The sequence below is a fragment of the Hyperolius riggenbachi genome, chromosome 2, assembly GCF_040937935.1.
Source record: "Hyperolius riggenbachi isolate aHypRig1 chromosome 2, aHypRig1.pri, whole genome shotgun sequence".
Taxonomy (NCBI): Eukaryota; Metazoa; Chordata; class Amphibia; order Anura; family Hyperoliidae; genus Hyperolius; species Hyperolius riggenbachi.
In genome coordinates, this window is record NC_090647.1 from 280916992 (window position 1) to 280940018 (window position 23027).

The 23027-nt window shown below is 41.8% G+C and overlaps 2 protein-coding genes across 2 annotated transcripts in view; one reads left to right on the forward strand and one right to left on the reverse strand.

The window, feature by feature from the left end:
* Positions 1–23027, forward strand: part of LOC137546391 (CYFIP-related Rac1 interactor A-like) — a 384755-nt gene that overhangs the window by 170509 nt on the left and 191219 nt on the right. The window lies entirely within an intron of this gene.
* Positions 1510–23027, reverse strand: part of HPCAL4 (hippocalcin like 4) — a 58360-nt gene continuing 36842 nt past the window's right edge. Inside the window, exons 2-4 of the mRNA XM_068268792.1 lie at positions 15718–15881; positions 14129–14344; positions 1510–4314 (exon numbers count right to left, since the gene is read on the reverse strand). Coding sequence (XP_068124893.1) covers positions 4117–4314; positions 14129–14344; positions 15718–15879 — 576 coding nt within the window. The 5' untranslated portion in view covers positions 15880–15881 and the 3' untranslated portion in view covers positions 1510–4116. The remainder of the gene's footprint in view (positions 4315–14128; positions 14345–15717; positions 15882–23027) is intronic.

Genomic DNA, 23027 nt, shown 5'->3' on the forward strand with positions numbered 1-23027 from the left:
CAATTCTGCTGTGCTTTTCACAAATGCCTGTAATGCAAAATGAGACTCCACATAAGGACATAAGGTAATAACGTTCAAACAGGAATTTCCATAACTTCAACAACACCAGTGTGCGTGATAAAAAGTGCCTCTCTCCGTGCAGGACACGACCCCCAATATCTGAATGCTCACCGGATTTGAGCCACCTCAGCTTTCAGGTGGATCATGCATATTAAACCAAAGATCTTCTCTGCGAATCCTGGAATGTTCAGATGTAGCCCACCTCTAACTTGTAGGTGGAATTTGCGGAACAGTCACAGGAATAAGATGACACACATCAGACTCCTTAGCCTTAACTGGCTCTTTAATACAAAGGACGAATCTGTAATTACTCTTTTCCCAGTCCAATGCTCAAACAGACAAACAGAGGCAACTAGTATTGCTTAAAAGGAAATAAATATAGCACCCTCCATATCACTCTAACCTCGTGTTCACTTTAAGATACAAAGGTAGAACAGCAGAGAGAGAGCCCAGTGCTGTTCTGACCCTGATTAGACCTTATAATTTGGTAATGATATAATGATCTGACAAGCATTTCCATTATCTGGTGTGGTGTACGATTTTGTCTATGCTGAAGTATACAAAATATAGTAGACCAAGATTCCCCCCCCCCCCCCTCACGATCAGGCAGACAGCCCACAATACGGATCATAAGCTGACCCGAGAGACAGACAGTGAGCAACAGCGTGAAGCTGGTCGGGAGGTGAACATACCTGATCCACAGTCCGTGTTGCTTGGCTATACTAGTGCAGAGCATCCATCTTCTTCCTTCCCTGCATGATGCACACTGCCCATGCTAGAGGCTTGTCCCAACCTGATGATATGGCCAAGTATGGGTATTCTGTGCATCCTCAGGTTGGGACAAGCCTTTAGTATGGGTTGTGCGCACCATGCAGCAAAGACAATAGATGGAAGTTCTGCACTAGTACAGCCAAGCGGATCAAGTGTGTCCACCTACCAGCCAGCTGCACACTGTCTGTCTCTGGGGCCTGCCTGATCCTATGGAGGTGGAGACAGACAGACAAGCCCTGAACCTTTTGGTCTTACGACACCACTGGACCATCCACCATTACCACACCACTGGTCCACCCAGCGCCGGACAGTCTTTTTTATGTTTGGTTTTATTGGTATTCCCTTAGGACCGTGTGTATGTGCAGGTGCTTATAGGTCAGGCGCCAGAAGTATACTCACTCTTTGATTGCAATATGATTGTAAGACACCTGTAAAGTTTTAAAAACTACAGTCTCTAAAGTGATGTGAGGTATATCAGTGTTATGTAATACTACCCACATACTAAAGCCTAATAGAAGATGTTCTCATTATGTAACTTTCATCCGTGGTGAATCAAACTTATAGAAATGGCTGCATCTTCTTCATCACCTACTTAATAACTTCATGTTTTCTGTAAACTTGTTTATAATGAAAATCAAAAACGATAACTGCTTAGTGGACAAACAAAAATGCAAAATATTTAATTTCCACTTTTGAATGTGTTTTATTTTCAATTAGAAAAATATAACAAGTCCACTTAAACTTTTCAGACTATAGTCTCACACAAAGAGCAAGTGAGGAATTGGGAACAAATTCAGCTAGGACAGAAAAGGGGCAACTGGGGCCCATAGGCCCTAAAGTGCTGTGACAAGGGCTCCTTATGTATTTGTGCATACTTTCAAATCTCATACTCAAATACTAGGAATAATTATGCAAGAGTGTCTATTGAATGTATTTAGAAGGCTAAATTCTGCTTTTTTTATACATTGGCACAGATGGGCCTTGGAGAAGTAATCTTACCACATGAATCCTGTTAAAACACTGTTAGCCTGTCTCTCCAAATGCCTAGAAGTGCACATCTCATACTCCAGGGACCATGAATCTGCAGTGTCTGGTCAGGGTAGTCAGTCACATACTACGCAGTGAGCCATAACAAGGGCTTGTGAGAAAGTCCTCTATGTGTATTGAAAGAGAATTGTTAATTTCTTCACTTGATGCTGCAGTCCATTTTAGATAGAACAGATATTAGATCTTCTATTAATCTGTGCATGGTCAAAATAAGGGCTTGTTCACACCGATTTTTATTAAGCCTTTCATAATCTAGAGAAAGCTATGCATACATATATTTTGATTTCAGGGAATCTTTGTATGTTCTTTGCAGTCTGTAGTAAATGCCTAACTTTAACACTAACAAATGTCTGGCAGCCTCTCCAGCATCCCATGATGCAGTGTGAGCACCTGAGCAGCCAGGAGACAATCATAGTTCTGAGGGAACGTGAAGGTGATATCAAAGCTGTATTTGTAAATTAATTCAAGGATCCTATACGAAGTACACATTAAAGCGACCCTGGAGTAAATCTGAACAACATAAACTCAGTCAGTCAGTATCTAATGATGCATTGCATAAACAGAGGTCAGTTTCATTGAAAACTGTATGACAATACCATTTTTTTGTTCTAGAGATATAGCCCTGAAAATAATATTCAAAATCATACTGTTGCTAATAGCATCAGGAGATAATATTCCACTGTTAGGATGAAGACCCTGTCTTTTCACGCCTACCTGTTAGCCATATAATGTGGTGGGTGGCTTCAGCAACCCATAAGGATGCTTAGGATCTCTTCTTTCATTTCCACTTCGCTTTGTTGCTAGTCAGAACTGGTATTTCTATAAATATACTGTGGGTATGCAGTTTTCAATGATTATTATGGAGTTTTTTTAATTGCGTGCTTTGTTTCTGTTGCCTGTGTTTGCTTCCAGGTTGCTTTAAGGACTTGGTGCAGAGAAAACATTTTTACCTTAAATCTTAAGGTGCAGCCATTTTTGGTTCTCACCCTCACTAGGCTATGTTTAATACTTTTATGACAGGTTAGCTTTACGTCTTAACAATGTATAGACTGAACCAGTGTGGTGAGAGATGGTTTTCTTGGGATGCTTTTGACTCACAAAGTAGGTCATGAAGACATTAGTATGCATGCTTATAGAGTACACAACCACAGCACTATAGTTTGAAGCTAGTTGTAACTTAAAATAGGTAATACATTATGGTCCCCAAAGGTTGGTGGCACTGCTAATTTACAAAACTGTGTGGGTGTGAACAGGCTCTTAAAAAAGAATATTTGTCTGTAATACACTATACCTCCATTATCAAAAATTCACACTATGGAACAATGCACAAATATAAGACAATACACTATGTGTATAGCCTAGGATGACAGTCAGTGTATGTTACATGCAAATATTTTATACATACCACATCTATTTTAACAGCAAAAGTTATAATGCACATGCAATATGCTTTACATCAAAAGTCATCCTTGTATACTACATATTAACATGGCCACTGATAGAGAATAAACTCTTTGAGAGGTGTGTATTTCATTGCATGGTTACATTTGTATTGATCACAAACAATGTAGTTTCACCAGTATGTCCTTCCATAGCGAATAGCACTACTACACCAGTCATGTGACTTTCATCATGTGCACATGCAGTGAGAAGAGTTAATAAACTGAGTCACCTGACCGTATAGTTCACATGACCTAGATTTGTGTGCTGTAGAACATAATAATCATATTATCTAGTATATATCACACTGATCATTCATTAGACATTTCGTATAAAACAAAATCTGGAAACAGCAGCAGATTGAACACTTCCACCTCTATAGTATATAGCTCTTTGTACATACAGCATCATGTGACAAACACTGTGTAAAATTACAGCACATAATATACAAAAACATATACAACAGCACAGACATTTCGCATAAAACAGATCATATTAAACAAACCATAGACATTGGCAGAGACAGGCATATGTATGAATTATTTTGCTTATAAAAGCCATGATTACGTTATGGGGTAGATAGCCAAGATTGTGTGTAACTTCCACATAGCAGATTTGTCCAGTCTCATCAACTAAGAAGTACCCATGTTGTCACCACCTCCATCTTTCTTGTTCAGAGTGGTACTCATTCAGATAATCACATTGAATAGGCGGAAGGCCCCAGGATATTGAGTGGGATGGGCAAGGTAGTGTGGTACATGCGGGGCATTTATCAGAGCTGATAGTGGGCATGTGATGCTATTTCTGCATGTCACACTGCAGAAGGAGAACTATAGAGGGGTCACTCTTAGCAGCATCTTTAAACTCTTCCAAAGTTATTTGATCATCTCTGTCCTTATCCATTTTTTTGAAGATTTTGTCAACCCTCTGCTGAGGAGTTAGGCCATCTTGATTCATGCGCATCATAATTACAGTGCCTACCATCTTATAGATTGCCTGAAAAACAAATCAAAGACATACATGAGAAGGCTTGTAATTGTAGTTGATATCATAATTTACCTTTGTTTGTCAGGAGGAAATGCTGATAACAATCCAAAATTACTGAGCTACAGTATGTGTCTGCAGGGCCGGATTTCTACTTTTAACCGCCCAAGGCCCATTGTCACCAGCCGCCCCCTGACCAACTTAACAGCATCTCAACCAACCCCACCCCCCAACTTACATACACTGTCCCCCCTAACATATAGTCTTAAAGTGAACCTGAAGCAAAATAAAGATTAGATACTTACCATGGTAGATCCTCCTAGGGCCCACTGTTCCAGTGCTGGGAGCCTCTGAGCATATTCAGACCCCACAACTGCTGCTCAGGACCCTCTTTTTCAAGGCTGTACTTCACTCTATGTACAAGCTCAAATGTAGTGGGCATGCTCGAGTATGGTCTGCACATTCCCAGTAACACAAAGCCGCTTGCATATGTCCTTTTCCTTTTTACATGAGTGGATTTGTGCTACTGGACACATTCAGACTGTACTGGCACATGCCCAGTACGGTTGTGCTTGTACACAGATGATAGTGCAGCCACAAACAAGAGGAGAGTTTTGTGCACCAGTATGGGTATCCAGATGACTGCCTCCCTTCAGTATAGGTAGCCGGATGACCCGCTCTTCCACCCCTGCATTAGGGGTCAGGAGCACCACATCTGGGGGCCACAGAATGGGTTAGGGACCACTTGAGAAGGGCGCATGAATGGGACCGTGCATGCGCAGTATGAGTGCTTGGAGTTCCAGTCATCAAAATTACAGAGGACCAGGTTGGAAGGGGGGCACACTTGAGAAGGGCGCATGAATAGGACCATGCATGCGCAGTCGGAGTGCCTGAAGTTTCAGTTACCAAACTTACAGAGCCGCCAGTGGGAGAATGGAGGGGGGCCAGAGATTGCTGTAGGACCTCACGGACTATGGGGGGCTGGAAGAAGCCACAGGTATGTAAAAGTACCTAGTTTTAAGAACAGCTTAGGTGTGCTTTAAAGAATAAAAAAAAACACCACCACACAATTCCAGAAAATCAGAACTAAGCAAAAACAACAGGATTTACACATGCTTGGGGTTTCTACCAGCAGGGAAGGGGGGATACTGCTTCTGGCCCCTCAGTTCCTTTTCATTCCTCTCCATCTGCTGTAGCCACACTAAAAAGCTGTGACTAGCCTCAGTCACAGCTATGGTGCATGCAACCTCCTCCATCATGCTTCTAAGTGGCTAGGCACAGAAGCTGTGGGTCAGAGTGCTCTGCACATGTGTAGTTTGGAAATAATCAAAATTGTGCATGCACAGAACATTACTGGCTGTAGCTGCTGTGCACAGATTCTGGGAAGCATGATTGCGGAGGAGATGCTGTGCACACAGGACATTGCATGTGCCCAATTGCAGCTTTTTAGAGGGTTGACAGCAATATGACAGGAGTTCTAAGGAACTGAGGGGCAATAACTGTATAGGGATGGGGGGTGGAAGAAAACTTAGGAATGTGTAAATCCTGTTTGTGTGGGGTTTTTTTTAAGCTATAGGTCTCATTCAAAAACACATCCAGCACATCTTAATCAACCTACAATATCCTGGGTGCCCTCCCCCACTGAAACACGATGTGCTCTCTCACTCACTTTTACAGCTGGATGTGAGGCCAGGACTCAGTGCATCGGCATTCGGCAGCTGTACAATTCCTGCAAGTAGTTCAGCCATGTGGAAAAGAGGGGAAATGAGTTGAGCCTCTTGTCACTTTCGTTATCTACTGAACACAAAACTCCTCTAACAGCACAGCACGCATGGCTCGGGCACATAAGCAAGGGGGAGGAAGCGGGGGTGGGGCAGCCTAAATCTTTCACTTTTAAGAGAATGACAGTGGGCAGGGCTGCAGCGATACAGCCGCTGCTCCTTTCACACTCACGTTAGTAAAGCTGTCTGCCCTGTCCATGTCCGTAGCTGCTGCTGCTCATACAGACATGCTACTTTATGTGCAGAGCAAAGCAGGGGCGGCCGTGGATAAACATGGCACTGCCAGTCCATTATTGTGGAGGATAGAGTCAGCAGCTGTGAGGACACCGTTTGGAAGGTTGACTGCTTGTTTGTCAACCCGCCCCTTCCTTGGCTTCGCCCTAGGCACGTGCCTAATCGGCCTGCCCACAAATCCGGCCCTGTGTGTCTGCTTATCACATAGAATAACAAGCTTTATTTTGTATCATAAATACCACAAATCCAGTGTTTTAAAAGCAAATAAAAATTAGCATACTGCGCTGATTTTAAGGAACACTGTCAATAACCAAGTGTTGTAAAATTACATTGTACAAATAATGTCTAAGTAGGTGTATAAACATTTTCCTACTTTTCATGTTAATTATCAGAGGCAAAAGCTATAACTCACTGTGTGTAGATTTAAGCTGCATTGAAATTATATGGATGAAAACTACTTTCTACAGGAACTTACACAGACTGAAAAGAGATTTCAGGAACAATGGTGTAAAAAATCTACCTCAGAGCAAACCAAACTACAAGCAATCTCAACTTCTAGGGAACCACTCCTTGGAAATAATAATAAAAAAAATGGTTGATCCCCAGAATGGACCAGTGTGTGTGTATGGTTCACATTGGACCTAGTGCTAGCCAAAACTGGCACATTCTCCAGCTGGACTCAACCCTTCAAAAATTGTAGGTGACTGTCTGAGGATGATGGCGAATTGCGTTCCCAACTTGAGACATATACCGGTCCATTCTGAGTACAAACAAGAATTTTAAATAAAAGCACTTGGTTAGGATGCCAAATACAACCGAGTGGTAGGTTCCACTGTGCAGCGTTTGTAGATTGAAGCAAACTAGGAGAAGAGTAGGCAGGCACTCAGTAAAACTGCAGATGTGGTGGCTTTGGCTGTGAAAAGCAAACTCCTGTAGAAACTACGTGCTCACGACAAAAAGGTCAAAACATTGCATCAATCACAAGGAAGAAAAAAGCAAAAAATATGTCTGACACTGTAGCTTTAATGCAAAAAGCGGCAAGTGTACATGCATATACAGTGGATGATACGCATAAACATGTCCATAATGGTGGTACTTATCGTGCTCTTGCTGGAGTGGGGAGACACTGTGGGCGCCAGTGGGTGCACGGCCTTACAACCGTTTCACAATAGGGTGAGCCTTGCTTCTTCGGAGACCACGATTGGCCTCCGAAGAAGCAAGGCTCAACCCATTGTGAAACGGTCGTAAGGCCGTGCACCCAATGGCGCCCACAGTGCCTCCTCACTCCAGCAAGAGCACGATAAGTACCACCATTATGGACATGTTTATGCGTATCATCCACTGTATATGCATGTACACTTGCCGCTTTTTGCATTAAAGCTACAGTGCCAGACATATTTTTTGCTTTTTTCTTCCTTGTGATTGATGCAGCGTTTGTAGATTGGTGGACAAAACTGACACGTTCAGGGATGCAATAAACAAAAAGTTGTATGAAATTTAAAAATACATTAATTGCAAAACTCCTTTTGTGGTATATATGTTGGAGTGCCTCTGCAAGCTGCTCTATGGCTTCAATTCATCAAAGGCTGTACGATTAAAAAAAAAAAAAAAACAAGTCGGCAAAATTCCACAGTATTTTAGACTTTTTCTTTGCTAATTCATCAAGATTTTAATAAGTGCGGGAGAGGTTCGGTAATTTACTGAAAAAATGGGCTTCAATTCACAGAAACCTGTTCGGTAACAGCAGAAGAGTGTGGAGAAGAGTGCTGTTCCGTGTAGTGACGGCATTACAATAGTAAAAGGCATCCCAGACATTCCTTTAGAATGTACGTTTGCTATAATGCCTCTACTCCCTCTGAATCTGTCCATTAGTCTTTCTTAACATTTTATTTTATTGCCACAGTTTGGGTGAACTTCCAGGAAACATTAAGCATGCCATGCTTAGGTGATTTCCCCACTTGCACCTTGGCATCTTCAAACAGAAACCTAAAGGGTTAAACGTCTGAAGGGCTGCAGGGGAAACTTCTTTTGTATGGGCACTCTGCTTTGCTGCCTGGACGGTAGAGACACTTGTTCCTCCCGAAAAGCTATCGCATCCTATCAGCAGGACTGGCAGGAGACAGAGGCTGTTGCTATTGGCTCTCTGCTCCTGTCAGTCATGTCTTATCATATCCTGAAACTGGTTTTCGACACTTCAAAGCTGCTGGTAATCATTTAACATATTACTGGGCCTGGCTGCATGCTGTAATCTTCATGAATTGACATTTGCTGACATTTATTGAGGTGTTTACCACACAAGATGGTAATTTACATCACTGCTCGGTACTTTCTGCTTGCCATGCGGTAACAGCCTTGATGAATTTAAATTTTACAAAATGCTCTGAAAAATCAGCTGTTTTCAGCATTATCAAATGCAGAAGCCTATGCCGGTAAGACTACACAATTGCTTAAAATAAGGATACATCACATCAGTGATATTAAAAGTAAAGAAAACTGGAAAAAAAAGCCCATTTTCACTTCATTTCCATACTCATCACAATGCTAATCCCGGCCTTTTGAGGTTCAGAGGAATTATTAGGATGGAATTGTCTTCGAGAGGGGGAATCATAAAAACGCCCTCAACAAATAGACGGGATGTACAGGATCTTCTCAAAAAATTAGCATATTGTGATAAAGTTCATTATTTTCTGTAATGTACTGATAAACATTAGACTTTCATATATTTTAGATTCAAATACACACAACTGAAGTAGTTCAAGCCTTTTATTGTTTTAATATTGATGATTTTGGCATACAGCTCATGAAAACCCAAAATTCCTGTCTCAAAAAATTTGCATATTTCATCCGACCAATAAAAGAAAAGTGTTTTTTAAAACAAAAAAAGTCGACCTTCAAATAATTATGTTCAGTTATGCACTCAATACTTGGTCGGGAATCCTTTTGCAGAAATGACTGCTTCAATGCGGCGTGGCATGGAGGCAATCAGCCTGTGGCACTGCTCAGGTGTTATGGAGGCCCAGGATGCTTCGATAGCGGCCTTAAGCTCATCCAGAGTGTTGGGTCTTGCGTCTTTCAACTTTCGCTTCACAATATCCCACAGATTCTCTATGGGGTTCAGGTCAGGAGAGTTGGCAGGCCAATTGAGCACAGTAATACCATGGTCAGTAAACCATTTACCAGTGGTTTTGGCACTGTGAGCAGGTGCCAGGTCGTGCTAAAAAATGAAATCTTCATTTCCATAAAGCTTTTCAGCAGATGGAAGCATGAAGTGCTCCAAAATCTCCTGATAGCTAGCTGCATTGACCCTGCCCTTGATAAAACACAGTGGACCAACACCAGCAACTGACATGGCACCCCAGACCATCACTGACTGTGGGTACTTGACACTGGACTTCAGGCATTTTGGCATTTCCCTCTCCCCGAGTCCCCAGTCTTCCTCCAGACTCTGGCACCTCGATTTCCGAATGACATGTAAAAGTTGCTTTCATTCACTTTGGACCACTGAGCAACAGTCCAGTGCTGCTTCTCTGTAGCCCAGGTCAGGCCCTTCTGCTGCTGTTTCTGTGTCAAAAGTGGGTTCATGCTTCCATCTGCTGAAAAGCTTTATGGAGATGAAGATTTCATTTTACAGCACGACTTGGCACCTGCTCACAGTGCCAAAACCACTGGTAAATGGTTTACTGACCATGGTATTACTGTGCTCAATTGGCCTGCCAACTCTCCTGACCTGAACCCCATAGAGAATCTGTGGGATATTGTGAGGAGAAAGTTGAGAGACGCAAGACCCAACACTCTGGATGAGCTTAAGGCCGCTATTGAAGCATCCTGGGCCTCCATAACACCTGAGCAGTGCCACAGGCTGATTGCCTCCATGCCACGCCGCATTGAAGCAGTCATTTCTGCAAAAGGATTCCCGACCAAGTATTGAGTGCATAACTGAACATAATTATTTGAAGGTTGACTTTTTTTGTTTTAAAAACACTTTTCTTTTATTGGTCGGATGAAATATGCTAATTTTTTGAGATAGGAAATTTGGGTTTTCATGAGCTGTATGCCAAAATCATCAATATTAAAACAATAAAAGGTTTGAACTACTTCAGTTGTGTGTATTTGAATCTAAAATATATGAAAGTCTAATGTTTATAAGTACATTACAGAAAATAATGAACTTTATCACAATATGCTAATTTTTTGAGAAGATCCTGTATATTCCAATTGAGCATGATTAGTCCAGCAGGCCTTAATACTGAGCTGAGCTTTGCTCCCTTCTTGTAATTAGATAAGGATTTTACCTTGCTATGCCCCCATTCGAGACATGTATTCATTTTAACTGATTATTGTGATTGACTGACAGGTTTTTGACATTACTTTGAACCAAGGAATATTAAATTTGTCCTAATATGAGTACTTCCAGTCATGCCATATAATGTCCAGCTAAATAGATCACCTAGACTGCAGAGTAGTGCATTCTACCATTTGTCCACAAGATGGCCCTTATGCTGAGTAAACTAGGTGTTGCTAACTAATGAGGGCATAGCAGTGGGGTTTGTGTGAAGGGTAATGTATACGCGGCTTGACTGACTTTGAGTGAGCAAGCTGTATTAATTTCTGCCCTTAGGCTTTCCCTGGTAGTAATTGCAAATGTTGCGGGAATAACCGAGATCTAACACAGAAGTGCATACTTTTTCATTTGACTAAGCAGCAAGGAAAAGGTTGACCGACAATAAATGGGGGGAGCCAGTAGTTACAGGAAGCGTACTTAATTTGCTGCTTAACAGCTGATGAGCAACCACTTGAGGAAGCCTGGAAGTTTGCAGGCGACACATGTTGCGGAAGGAGCTAGCTGCACTGATCTGAGCCCAGCGGGCATGCCTACAAAGCTTCAAGGCTGTTCTGAATAAGCGTACTTTGTTGTGAGGCAGTGTGGCCAACTATACATATATCCAGTAGGTGAGGAGGCGGCGCTTAACGGACAGCCGTGATCACAATGGTGGCGGCCATCCCTGCGAAGTTGTACGGCTGCACGGAGTGGCACATCTCCAAACCGAACCAAGTAATGGAGTCCAATACCCTTAGGGGGGTGAGAGCCTCTGTGAGGCAAGGTTGTATACTTGGGAATCCGCTTGACTAACACATGAACTATGCTTGTTGAGAGGAACTCCAGTGAAAATAATGTAATACATAAAAGTGCTTAATTTTTTACAATAATTATGTATAAATGATTTAGTCAGTGTTTGCCCATTGTAAAATCTTTCCTCTCCCTGATTTACATTCTGACATTTACCACATGGGGATATTTTTACTGCTGGCAGGTGATGTCATTGGAAGGAGTGTTGCTTGCTTTTTTGGCAGTTGGACAGCTGTTATTTTCCACAATGCAATGAGGTTCACTAACGGGAAACTGTCAGGACCATGGTCTTGATGTCACACTGTGGGAGGGGTTTCACCACAATATCAGCCATACAGAGCCCCCTGATGATCCGTTTGTGAAAAGGAAAATATTTCTCATGGGAAAGGGGGTATCAGCTATTGACTGGGATGAAGTTCAATTCTTCTCTTTAAGCTTGCTCCGTTGTATGCACCCATTGGGCTATGCAGATCTATCACATTCATTTTCCCTAACAAGTGCAATTTTCTGCTTCTGCTGCACTGCTTGGAACATTCAATTGCTTCACCTTGGAAATCCAACTATACCTTTGATTGGAATAGTGCTGTTGATTCATTTATCCATCTAAACTACAGGACTTATGATGTTTGGGATCCCATGAGTGTTTGAGGAACATGTGCTGGTGTGTGCCTGAATACACAGCCGGCTGTGCAAAAGTCTTATATCTGTGCAGCATGCTAGATTTTAATTACTTTACAAAAAAATGGATTTGTGATATTTATGATACAAAATAAAGCGTGTTATTTGTGGTAAATATTAGATTAGTGGAGACATTGTTCGTTAATGTTGAGAGTTCCACATGCATAGAATCATGTCAGCTCCCCATATTATTGGGGGTTATCATATGACACAGAATACCTTGAGTTCTGCAACAGTAATTTGACTTATAGGACTACTGTCGTGAAAATCTTAGATTGTAAAATATATGTAAACATATACAGATAAGACGTGCATTACTCTAATGCTGAGAATACACGATGGGTTTCTGCCGCTCGATTCTCTGCTCTATCCTTTTTGCCGCTCAATTCTCCACTCGATTCTCTTATCTTCCGCTTGTTTTTCTTATCTTTTTCCATTCACTTCTATTCAAAATCGAGCTGCAAAACGATCAAACGTAAGATCAGACATGTCGGAAATTATCTATCGAACCATCTATCTGCTGCAAAAATGCATCGTGTATTCCCAGCCTTAGAGTAAAATGAGCCATACATTACTTTTATCCTATGTTGCTGTCACTTTCAGTAAGTAATAGAAATCTGACAGAACTGACAGGTTTTGGACCAGCCCATCTCCTCATTGGGGATTCTCAGGGAATTCTTTATTTTCAAAAGCTCTTAGTGAATGGCAGTTTCTCCGTCCACCTGCCAAAAAAGTGCACGGTGAGCAGGCACTCTAGCCAGCATATTTGCATAAATCTTTTTCAGGGAATGTTTTTATAAAGAATAAAGGCCATGCTGAGAATTCCCTATGGAGAGATGGACTTGTTCAAAACCTGTCGCTTCTGTCAGATTTCTACTGCTTACTGTAAGTGACAGCAACATAGGAGAAAAGTAATTTATGGCTTATTTTACTATGGAAGAAACATCCTTCTTATTTGTATGTGTTTCTATATACATTTTACATTTTAAGATTTTCGCAACAGTGGTCCTTTAAGGTGTGTGCACATGCCCACAGGTATCTGAACGCAATCCCTCAAGCAGCAGTTTGGGACTGAATTCTGCAGGCAAGTGGCACATTCTGTTGCTATGGAGCAGAAGGGAGGGACAATTCTTCATGCATGACTGAGTGACATGTAGTGGGCAGGGTTAGGAGGGAGAAAAATGGCCACAGCAGGTGCCTAGAAGAGATGATCCAGCAGTCCAGATTCCTTGCTAATGCATCAGGGGGTTGAGGGTGACGGTTCACAGGCAAGATTCTAGTGGACAGCCACCTTGGCTGAAGTGTATAGTCAATTGCAAGCAAGAGTTGTAGAATATTACCTTCCCCTCTTTACTGAACATTCTGAGGACACAGTTATGAGGATTCACTATGAGGACTGTCACCCAATGAGATCAGGACTTGATCCCTCAGGACAGAGCTCCGTGCTGAGTTCTGTACAGGTGTGTCCCTGCAGGCTATTGATGCATTCTGTTGCTATGGAGAGTGGACAGGGGGAGTCGGAGAACAATGCCCTCAGCCTGCACTTGGCTGTAACAGTCCGCTGGGCTGATTGCTTGCTGATGCATTGGGGAGATGCAGAGCCACTGTACGCATGCTAGATTTTCAGCAGGGGCGGTCCTGACTGGATACCTTGGCCAAGAACTGTCTAGCATGTGTACAGGGCTTTAGCTATAGGCAATTGCAAGCAAGAGTTGTAGAGGATTACCACTTTACTAAAAAGTCTAAAGCCTCGTACACACTATAAAGACTATTGCCTGCTGGGATCAGGACTTGATCCCTCAAGCCAGTTTGGGGCTGTGTTCTGTACAGATGTGTTAGTAGCCTGGGTGAGTAGGAGAGCAATGTCCTCATCCTGCACTCATCTGAGACAATCTACCAGGCTGATCCCTTGCTGAAGCATCGAGAGGGATCTGTACACTTGCTTATTTTTCTCAGGCCATTGCCTTTCTATTTGCTTCTCTGTAACATTTCTTACTCAACATACCTCAATTATCTCTAGCATCTCCAGTCTGGTGATCTTTCCATCTCCATCTAAATCATACATCTCAAATGCCCAGTTAAGTTTTTGCTCAAAGCTCCCCCGAGATGTGACACTCAAAGCACAGATGAATTCCCGGAAGTCAATCGTTCCATCCCCATTCTTGTCAAAGGTGCGGAAGGCATGCTGTGCAAACTTGGAGGCATCACCATATGGGAAAAACTGCAGGAATAAATAAAACAAATTAGCAAAAGGTGTCAATTTATACCAGTATCTGCACTTATGACCTGCTCTCATGCCCCTCATCTTCAATAATGCTTTTTATATTTTTCCTCATTGATATCAGAGTACCGGGAAGTCCTCAGCCCTTATGATTTTCAAATTCTCAATTATTGTCCAATTGTTGGGAGCTACTTGAGTATACATGATACCCTCTTTAAGCCTGACTTAAAGTAAACCTGAGACAAACGGATTGAAAAGTTTTATACATTCCTCCACGCTGATCACTTCCTCACCGCTGTCCTCTGCCTCATGGATGGTCTGGTAGATGCGCCCTTATCTTCAGTCAGTCGAGCGCACTGCACATGCATGGCCCAGCCGCTCCTTCTCCTGGCGCAGAAAGCTTCCAGCCGTGGGCAGACTGTGCCGACTGGCTCCGACTAACCGAAGATAACGGGGCATCTACCACACCATCCAATAGGTGGAGGACGGAGGTGATGGTGCGATTTGCATGGGTGGAGGGGCTGGAGAAAGCCCCAGATACAGTATGTATGTAGGACACCTGAAGTGAGAGGGATACGGAGGCTGCAATATTAATTTCCTTTTAAACAATGCAAATACTTTTAGCCATGTGACTATAGTTAACGTTGCTGAAAGGTTTTAACAAGTTAGATATTGTGCTCTTGCAGTCATGAGCAGATTGGAAACATTTTTGTTAGAAATGCATGACAGCCTGAATTAAAGGTTTTTTTTATCTTTAAAGTTCCTGATGTGAAAACGTGCCCATGACTATAGTTGCACAAATGCTAATCTACTGACCTTTCAGCAGTCCTTGCAATGGTTACAGTGACTCTGGCAAGGTTTGCAAACTTTTCCCACCTAAGAGCAGACAATGTTGCGTTCATCGATGATGTCTGCAGGATAAGTTATGGATTTTGTTGACCTTTTTGGAGTACCTTAGTAAGTTATGCCTGATACGCTGACATGGGAAAAATAATTTGCCTTTTGTGTATAATAGACATTGACCACACTTTTAATTTCCTATTAAACAATACCAGTTTCGTGGTGTCCTTCTGATCTTTGTTTCATCAGTTGTGTCTGAAACATACACCTGAGACAAGCATGCGGCTAATTAAGTCAAAGTTAAAGGAAAACTAAAGTAAAAGAAAATTGCCCGTTTATTTACCTGGGGCTTCTTCCAGCCCCCTGAAGTCTTCCTGGTCCCTTGCCATCATGCCTAGGCCTAGGCGGCCTTGGCCTAAATCCGGCCCTGGTGCCATGCATCAGTTTTACTGGTGATATGTTACTACAGACCTGCTGGGGATAAAAAAAATACCTGCCAATGGTTATAATGTGAGCAAAAAAGCAGAAATGACCTTTATGTAAAGCTGTTGAAACTCTTCCAAATTGAGAATGCCAGATGGACAGTCCTTCAGGAATCCTTTATACCAGTGCTTTAACTCTTGCTCTGTGAATTCTGTGCTCTGCACTAAGTCCTGTAGCATCTCTGGGGCTAGTTTACTGTTATGTTTTCCCATGTCTGCAACAATAAAAATATGCAATAAAAATCATTTGCTTTGGAATATGAGCATACGGCATACAGTGTAAGCATTTGTCTTGGAGTTCATATATTAATGCTAACATTATTGGATTGCAGTCCACCCTGCCATATACACTTTCTATTTCAGTATTTCATTTGTTAGTGTAAAAATAGCTATTTACTGGTATGGTGTAAATCTAGGCCCATATGCAATTCACTTTTTCTCCTGAGTTTTTTCCTTGGTGACATTTTTACACCTTGTCATAAAATGCCTTATAAACCGCCAGCAAGCTAGAAAATACTCATAGTACTTTTAATAGTTCTTTTTCACAATGTTTAGGTACATTTTCAATTATTGAAATGCTGAAAAGTTGTGTTAAAGAGAAGATGAAAATTATCTCCTAGGAGATAACAAAGGAGAAAAGGTTAATTGCATATGGGCCATTAGTTTCCCACTCCTAGTTTCTACAATTTTATAAACATTTGTTCCAAAGAGTTCATGGGGAGAGATTTTAGAACTTTGAGATTATGTTTTCCGGGTTCATTGGCTCAGACAATCTGGAGATCTTTGAAGCGGACTATGAAATGCAGAAGTGTGTACATACAAGTGCAGTATGAGAAGCTTTTTGTGGTGCTGAATAGGTTGAGCTCTATGAAATGTTCCACCCTTTAAAGAGACATGTATCATTCAGCAGTGGTGGTATGGCCCCAAAAGCGTAAGGTGAACTTGCTCCTCCTCTCCCTCTTCTTGTTCCGGAGCTTCATCTCCACCACTGGCAAATCCTCTTACTCATTACGGTTCCCAATAATTGGAGCAAAGGATTACGGTACTTTATGATCCCAAAATAGGAGAGACCAGATGAGTATCTATTCTCCAGCTAATGGGTTTCCTGCAAATCCCTACACAGTGTGTCAAACTTTAAACCAATAAAATAGGCAAGTGTACTGGGCAGGAGGAGGCGCCCCAAATTATGTGTGATAGTATATTAGGTCGTACAATAAGTAAGGAACAGTCTTACCTCAAATTGGAGGTTAAAAAGGTTTATTAGACACCAAAAACAAGGGACAACGTGTTTTAGTGGGACTTTCCTCCTTCTTCAGGTCAATAATAGACAGTGCATTTGTGTATAGCACAGACTCAGAGATTTTTGGAGCATCGAGTCCATGCTGTACACAAGTGCTGACACTGTCTTTTATTGACTTGAACAAGCAGGCAAGTCCCATAAAACGTGTTGTCCCCTGTTTTTGGTGTCTAATAAGCCTTCTAAAACTCCAGTCTGAGGTAAGAATATGCCTTATTCTTGTATGACCTAATATACTGTCACACATATTTTTTTTATTTTTTGCGGGAGTGGGGGAATGTGTGACTGATCAGATGCATCATATCCGCATGGAGATGGAATTCTCCACTTGCTGGATATTGTGGTTGCCTATAGCAGCTCATGTGTGTAAGTAGTAGTTATTTCTTACGAATATCCCACTACTGTGAAATACTACACTATTGCCCCTCCTGGTGTTCTCTCTTTACTTTTTACCGGTTCCTGTAGTTCATCCTCGAATTTCATCCACCGTACACACTACAAAATATGCAAGTGGTCACTGCAATATATTTACTCATCATAAAGGAAGGCTTATAGCCCAAAACAGCAGGCAATTGCTGTAATAAGCTGCATTCTGCTCACTTTTTGTCTTCTATTTGGCTCCCTTCTTTGCATGAGTGCTTCTCTACTACTGTGTTTTCTTGTAAGATTTGTATGACATCTGCATGTGTCAGTAGGAAGAAGAAGCTCAGCCATTGGGTATATTCAGTGCATTAATCTCCTCTATCTTGGCACCGCGAGGGGGGGGGGGGGGGGAGCCCTTCCTGTAACTGCATGGCTGATACATGTTTCTAGATTGCTGGGTATTGCATGACATGTTAGTACATGTGCACTGCACAAGGTGCCATACAGCTCAAGTATGATTCCACCTATCAGAAGGCAAAGGGAGTAAATATTAAACTTTCTCAGGAGTGTTCCTGGTTTGTTTAGCTGCATTGTGCATGTTCACATGTAGCTTCTTCCTCAGGGCTCTTTCTGGAGATATAGGGCAGGTTCTCTTGAAATGGATGCCCACACAGACTTTATTTTAAAAGCAGAAGGCATTATTATTACTATTACTTGCGCCGTGCCCATGAATCATGATTCTTTTTCATGGTTGTACAGTACAAAGTAAGATAGAAACATGAGCACTTGTTGGACATCATAGGCTGTGAAGTACCATACAACCTCATGATGGGTTCTCTTGTACATTTTATTTTCACATAATCTAAAACTTATTTACACCTCATAAGCAAAAAAACCGTAATATACGATATTCCAGGTTAAAGCACACATGAACTGAGAGGCATATGTTGGCTGCCACGTTTATTTGCTTTTAAAAAATACAAGCTGTCTGCAGGGCCGGTTCTCTCATGAAGCAAGGTGAAACATTTGCATCAGGTGCAGAGATTATGGGGCAGCATTTTTGTTCTGCGTTTACAATAGCAGCATGCAGTCAGAGTAGAAGGAGAAATGAGAGGAGAGCGAGGTGAGGAGGTCATCATTGGGGAAATGCAGCTTGTTGTACTGTGTGAGGAGTCTGACAGTGAGTAAGGAGGGGGAGGCAGGAGAGAAGCAGTGTTTCATTTTACTTGCACAGCAGAAAGGAGGAGGTGGCACTTTTGTCCTGACTGAGGAGGAATGAAGTGGCTGAGAGTGAGTAGTGTGTTTATCACAGACTCACAGCCAGCCAGCGTGCTATTGTGTTGAGCTGAGCTGCAGTATGTCATATGCGAACATTAAATTAAGCAGAGTAAATTGTTGGGTGCTGTGCGATCATTCCAAATCGGGGGTGCATCCTCACAAGTTTGCCTCAGGCAGCAAAAAGTCTGGAACTAGCCCTGGCTGTCTGGCAGTCCTGCTGATCTCTTTGGTTGCAGTATTGTCTGAATCACACACCTGAAACGAGCAGGCAGCAAATCCAGTCAGATTTCAGTCAGAAACACCTGATCTGCTGCATGCTTGTTCAGAGTCTATGGCCAAAAGTATTACAGGAGAAGGATCAGCAGCACTGCTGTCTGGCAACTATTTAAAAATGAATAAATATGGCAGCCTCCATTTCCTTCTCAGTTCAGGTGTTCTGTTAAAGAGCCTCTGCAGTGACCTCAACAGCAGTAAACTACAGTAGGTACCAGGTAACTTGAGGGAGGTACTTGATTTGTCAGTTTCATCCCTCGTTAGCATAATGAGGGAGGTACTTGATTTGTCAGTTTCATCCCTCATTAGCATAATGGTGGTATCCCCTCCCGTAAATCAGTACATGATATATAATATCAGTGAGATGTGAAGATGTCAGTAAAAAGTTTGTTCTGCCATTACATTTTTTGAGCTTTGTCAGTAAAAAAATAATTCAGAGGTTGGCAACACTGAGCACAATCTGTACCGTGGTGTAGTATGTGGACTGTGATCATATGCTACACAGAGCACATAGAGTGGTATGAGGTATATATTCTGTTATATAACATGGTGCATACAGTAAAGTAGTGTGGCATGTTTTCAGTACAGCAGAGTGTATGTATTGCAGCAGTGTGAAATGTATCACAAATAGCAGAGTGTACACAACATAGCATTGTGGAATACCGGTATGTATTATTATACATCAACATCTAAGAAGGCCACATTTCAAGTCTACATACTGTATATCATTTTCTCACAGTGTACTACCAAACCTTATTTTTTGTGAAATAATGAGGCTTATTTATTCAGATAGAAAACTAGAACAGATGCACAGAGCATGTTTCAGCTGCTATGGACAACTGCTTTCATTTTTCTACAGATATTTTTTGCACCTATCCTGATAAATAAGGTTCTTCATGATTTATTTTAATAACACACCACAGAGCACACATCAGGGGACTTTGCCTAGGCACAAAGCATAAGATATATCTTGCAGGAGCATTATTGGAAAGTGGTGTGATTTATAACTTATAAACTTGCTGTATAGATGGAGAGAACATAGACACATGTATAATGCATATCACCAATGGGGTAGCTAAGGAGTGTTGGGCTCCAGTGCAAGTTTTACATTGGGCCCCCATAAGCATTTTTCATGTGCCAAGGAGGACATCCACACAGTATTAGAGTTGTAAGCAGAGGAGTGGAACAGTTTGATAATGATTACTACTATCCATAGCTTTTATAGAAGAACATTAGCAGCATAACACCATTGAAAAGCTAATGCTGCGCTTGAGGGAGGGCCCCTAGTAGCCCCTCTGGTCCAAGGGCCCTGGTGTAGTTGCAAATTCTGCATCCCGTATTTCTGTTAGGAAATGCCAGTCTATGTAATCCAATATGGCCACCACCCCCTTTATGGAGGAGACTCTAAAAGAAGCTATTTATTTATTTAGCTGTTTATTGGATACAGTCCTGTCCCTTCTTTCAATGGGCAATGTCTCTTCAATTGTCCCTCTCTAGAGTCTGGTGTATATACATCTTATTCAATAAATGTAATTTTTAAGTGGTAAAAGTACTGTACTTAAATTGGTATATACCTTAGGTACAGCCTATACAGTTTTGCATTTTTTTTATCTATTGTTAGCATGAAGTAAAATTGGCAAGAAAAAGCAAACCATAGTATTAAGAAATTAGTACTTTTGTAGGATCTAGGGTATGTAGTTGCTAAACTTGACTATTGCAAGCATCCATAAATACAAGAAAATGGATTGCTTGCCCATAAACGCTTCATGGTTTGTAAAAGTAGAGTTGTGGAAAGGGCATATTTTTACTTAAACTTTAAGGTGGCCCTCAACCACTCCCATAAATTGGGAAGTTTTCCTCTACTGTGAGATTTGTAACATTGGGGTTGGTTCACTAAAATCTGTTAAAACTGCCATGCATGAATGTTACCGGTACTTATACCAGCAGAGTAGCGTGTAACCTTTCTTGCGGAACATGAATTACCATAGCAGTGCTCCCTTTACCCATGAAACATGGGTTATACTAATTGTGCAACGCGACACTCCACTGGTGTAAGTAGTGATACAATTGCCGTGTTTCAAACCCATTATTAAACTTTAGTTATAAAGGCATTACAGTGTTAAACAATTGTACAATAGTTATATACTGTAACAATGAACAAATGGTGCGCAGGTTGCAATGTAGGGATAAATATAGCAAAAGACTGGCCCTGACAAATAGGCTCATTTAATTTTAAGCGGTGGAGGAGAGGGACACATAAGGGAGTGGGATGTATGTCCAAGAGCGGGAGTTAGAGCTATGAAGATGGCATGTAAGCAGTGGTCAGCGGATGGGTCTGCTTGAATGAGTTGAAGGTAAGAGTGAGCATAATGGGGAGGGAGTTCCATAGAGTAGGGTCTGCTCTGGAAAAGTCCCAGAGCCTTCAAAGTGATGTGACAGGTGGACATCTGTAGGATGTTGGAGGAGCAGAGAGTAGGGTTTGGAGAGTATCTCTGGACGAGATCCGAGATATACGAAGGGAAAATATGGTGGATGGATTTGTATGCCAGGCAGAGCAGCAGGAAGAGTGGATGAGCCTGGCAGTTGCGTTCTGCCTTACACAGACAGACGCAACTATGGGACTTGCACCCAATCCAGTAAATGATCAATTTATCCCTGGATGCAAATATGTGTTCTATTCAATAGGTGCACTGAATTAAACGTCTGATCAGTTAAAAACATCACATTGTGTATGGCTAGATTAAGTTAGTCTGATCTGTGCAGTTAGGGAGAATGAGGAAAGGCTAGAAAGAAGAAATTTCAGCAACTATAGCTATTTAGCATGCTTTGAATTTGAATGTTCAAGCATTTTTATTTTTCCCTGCATTTCAGAATGTAACTGATTGTTATGAAAGCACTTATGCGCTTCAACTCAGGCATAACCCGTCACTCCAGTGGCTTTCTGCTGCCTGGAAATACCGTAATCTTTCAGCCTTTAACGTAGTGCTGTTGTTTCACTGCTAAATGGCAGGTAAATGCCCAGCCTATCAATAACATGGCTCAGAGTGATCTCTGCTTGGTCACTGAAGCTTTAGTGACTGCGCAGCTTGCCTATGAAATAATGTATAGGAATGTTATGACTTAACAGCAGTGGCAAAGCTACAGGCATCTGGGCCCTGATGTGGGATTTGGACCTGAGCCTCTCCCCATTTCTGCTCTCCACCTCCTTACCCCCTTACACATATGCAGGTGCAATCCTATTAATTCCAGAATCTTTGAGGTCTTAACTAATCTGCCATTCCAGGGTGAAAGCCTATGAAGTGTAGGCTGTAACTAGTAACTATTATAAAGACTATGGTGAAAGCATGGAGGGAAGCAAAGAGGCAGGCTATTCTCTATTTTGAGGCAATCCAAATCTTAATTCCATTAACCATTTCAGAATCACAAATGTGGGCCAAATATCATAATGGGAATACACGGTTCGTTTTGAGTCATTTAGATGGCTTCATAGATAATTTCCAACATGTCCAATCTCCCGCCCAATCGCTTCGCCGCTCAATTCCGCATTGAAAATGATAAGGAACTTGAGCGGAAAATATAAGAGAATCGCCTGCAGAATCAAGCAGGGAATCGATCAAGTGGGAGAATCTAGCGGCAAAATCGATCTGTGTATGCCCAGCATTACTTTAAGACTTCACTAAGACAAATAGCATACCTTATCAGAGTTAACACGCCTTATCAGAGTAGCATAGTGAGCATTACAAACTGCTAATTGGCATTGGCGAGAGCTCCACTTGTCCTGCCCTGAACCCCTGCGTAAGTTTGTAGCACTCGCAATGTTACTCTGATAAGGCGTGCTAACGCTGATAAGGCATGTTATTTATCTTAGTGAATCAAGCCCATAGCCCCTAATGGAGCCTTTCTAAGCTTACGATCTAAATCAGACACACAAGTTCCACCAAATATATGTCTTTTCGATAACTGTAGTTTCGCCATGCTATGACTTATCAGTTTGTGAGGATGGTGCTGTAGTTTTGGCCAAACCATAAGACTCTTCACAGATTCTGCTTCACCCCATTAGAATTCATAGAATTATTAATCCAGCAATAACCTCTGACTGTACAAGATGTCACAGAGATTCTGTGACTTTTATGCATGTTTATAGGTCATG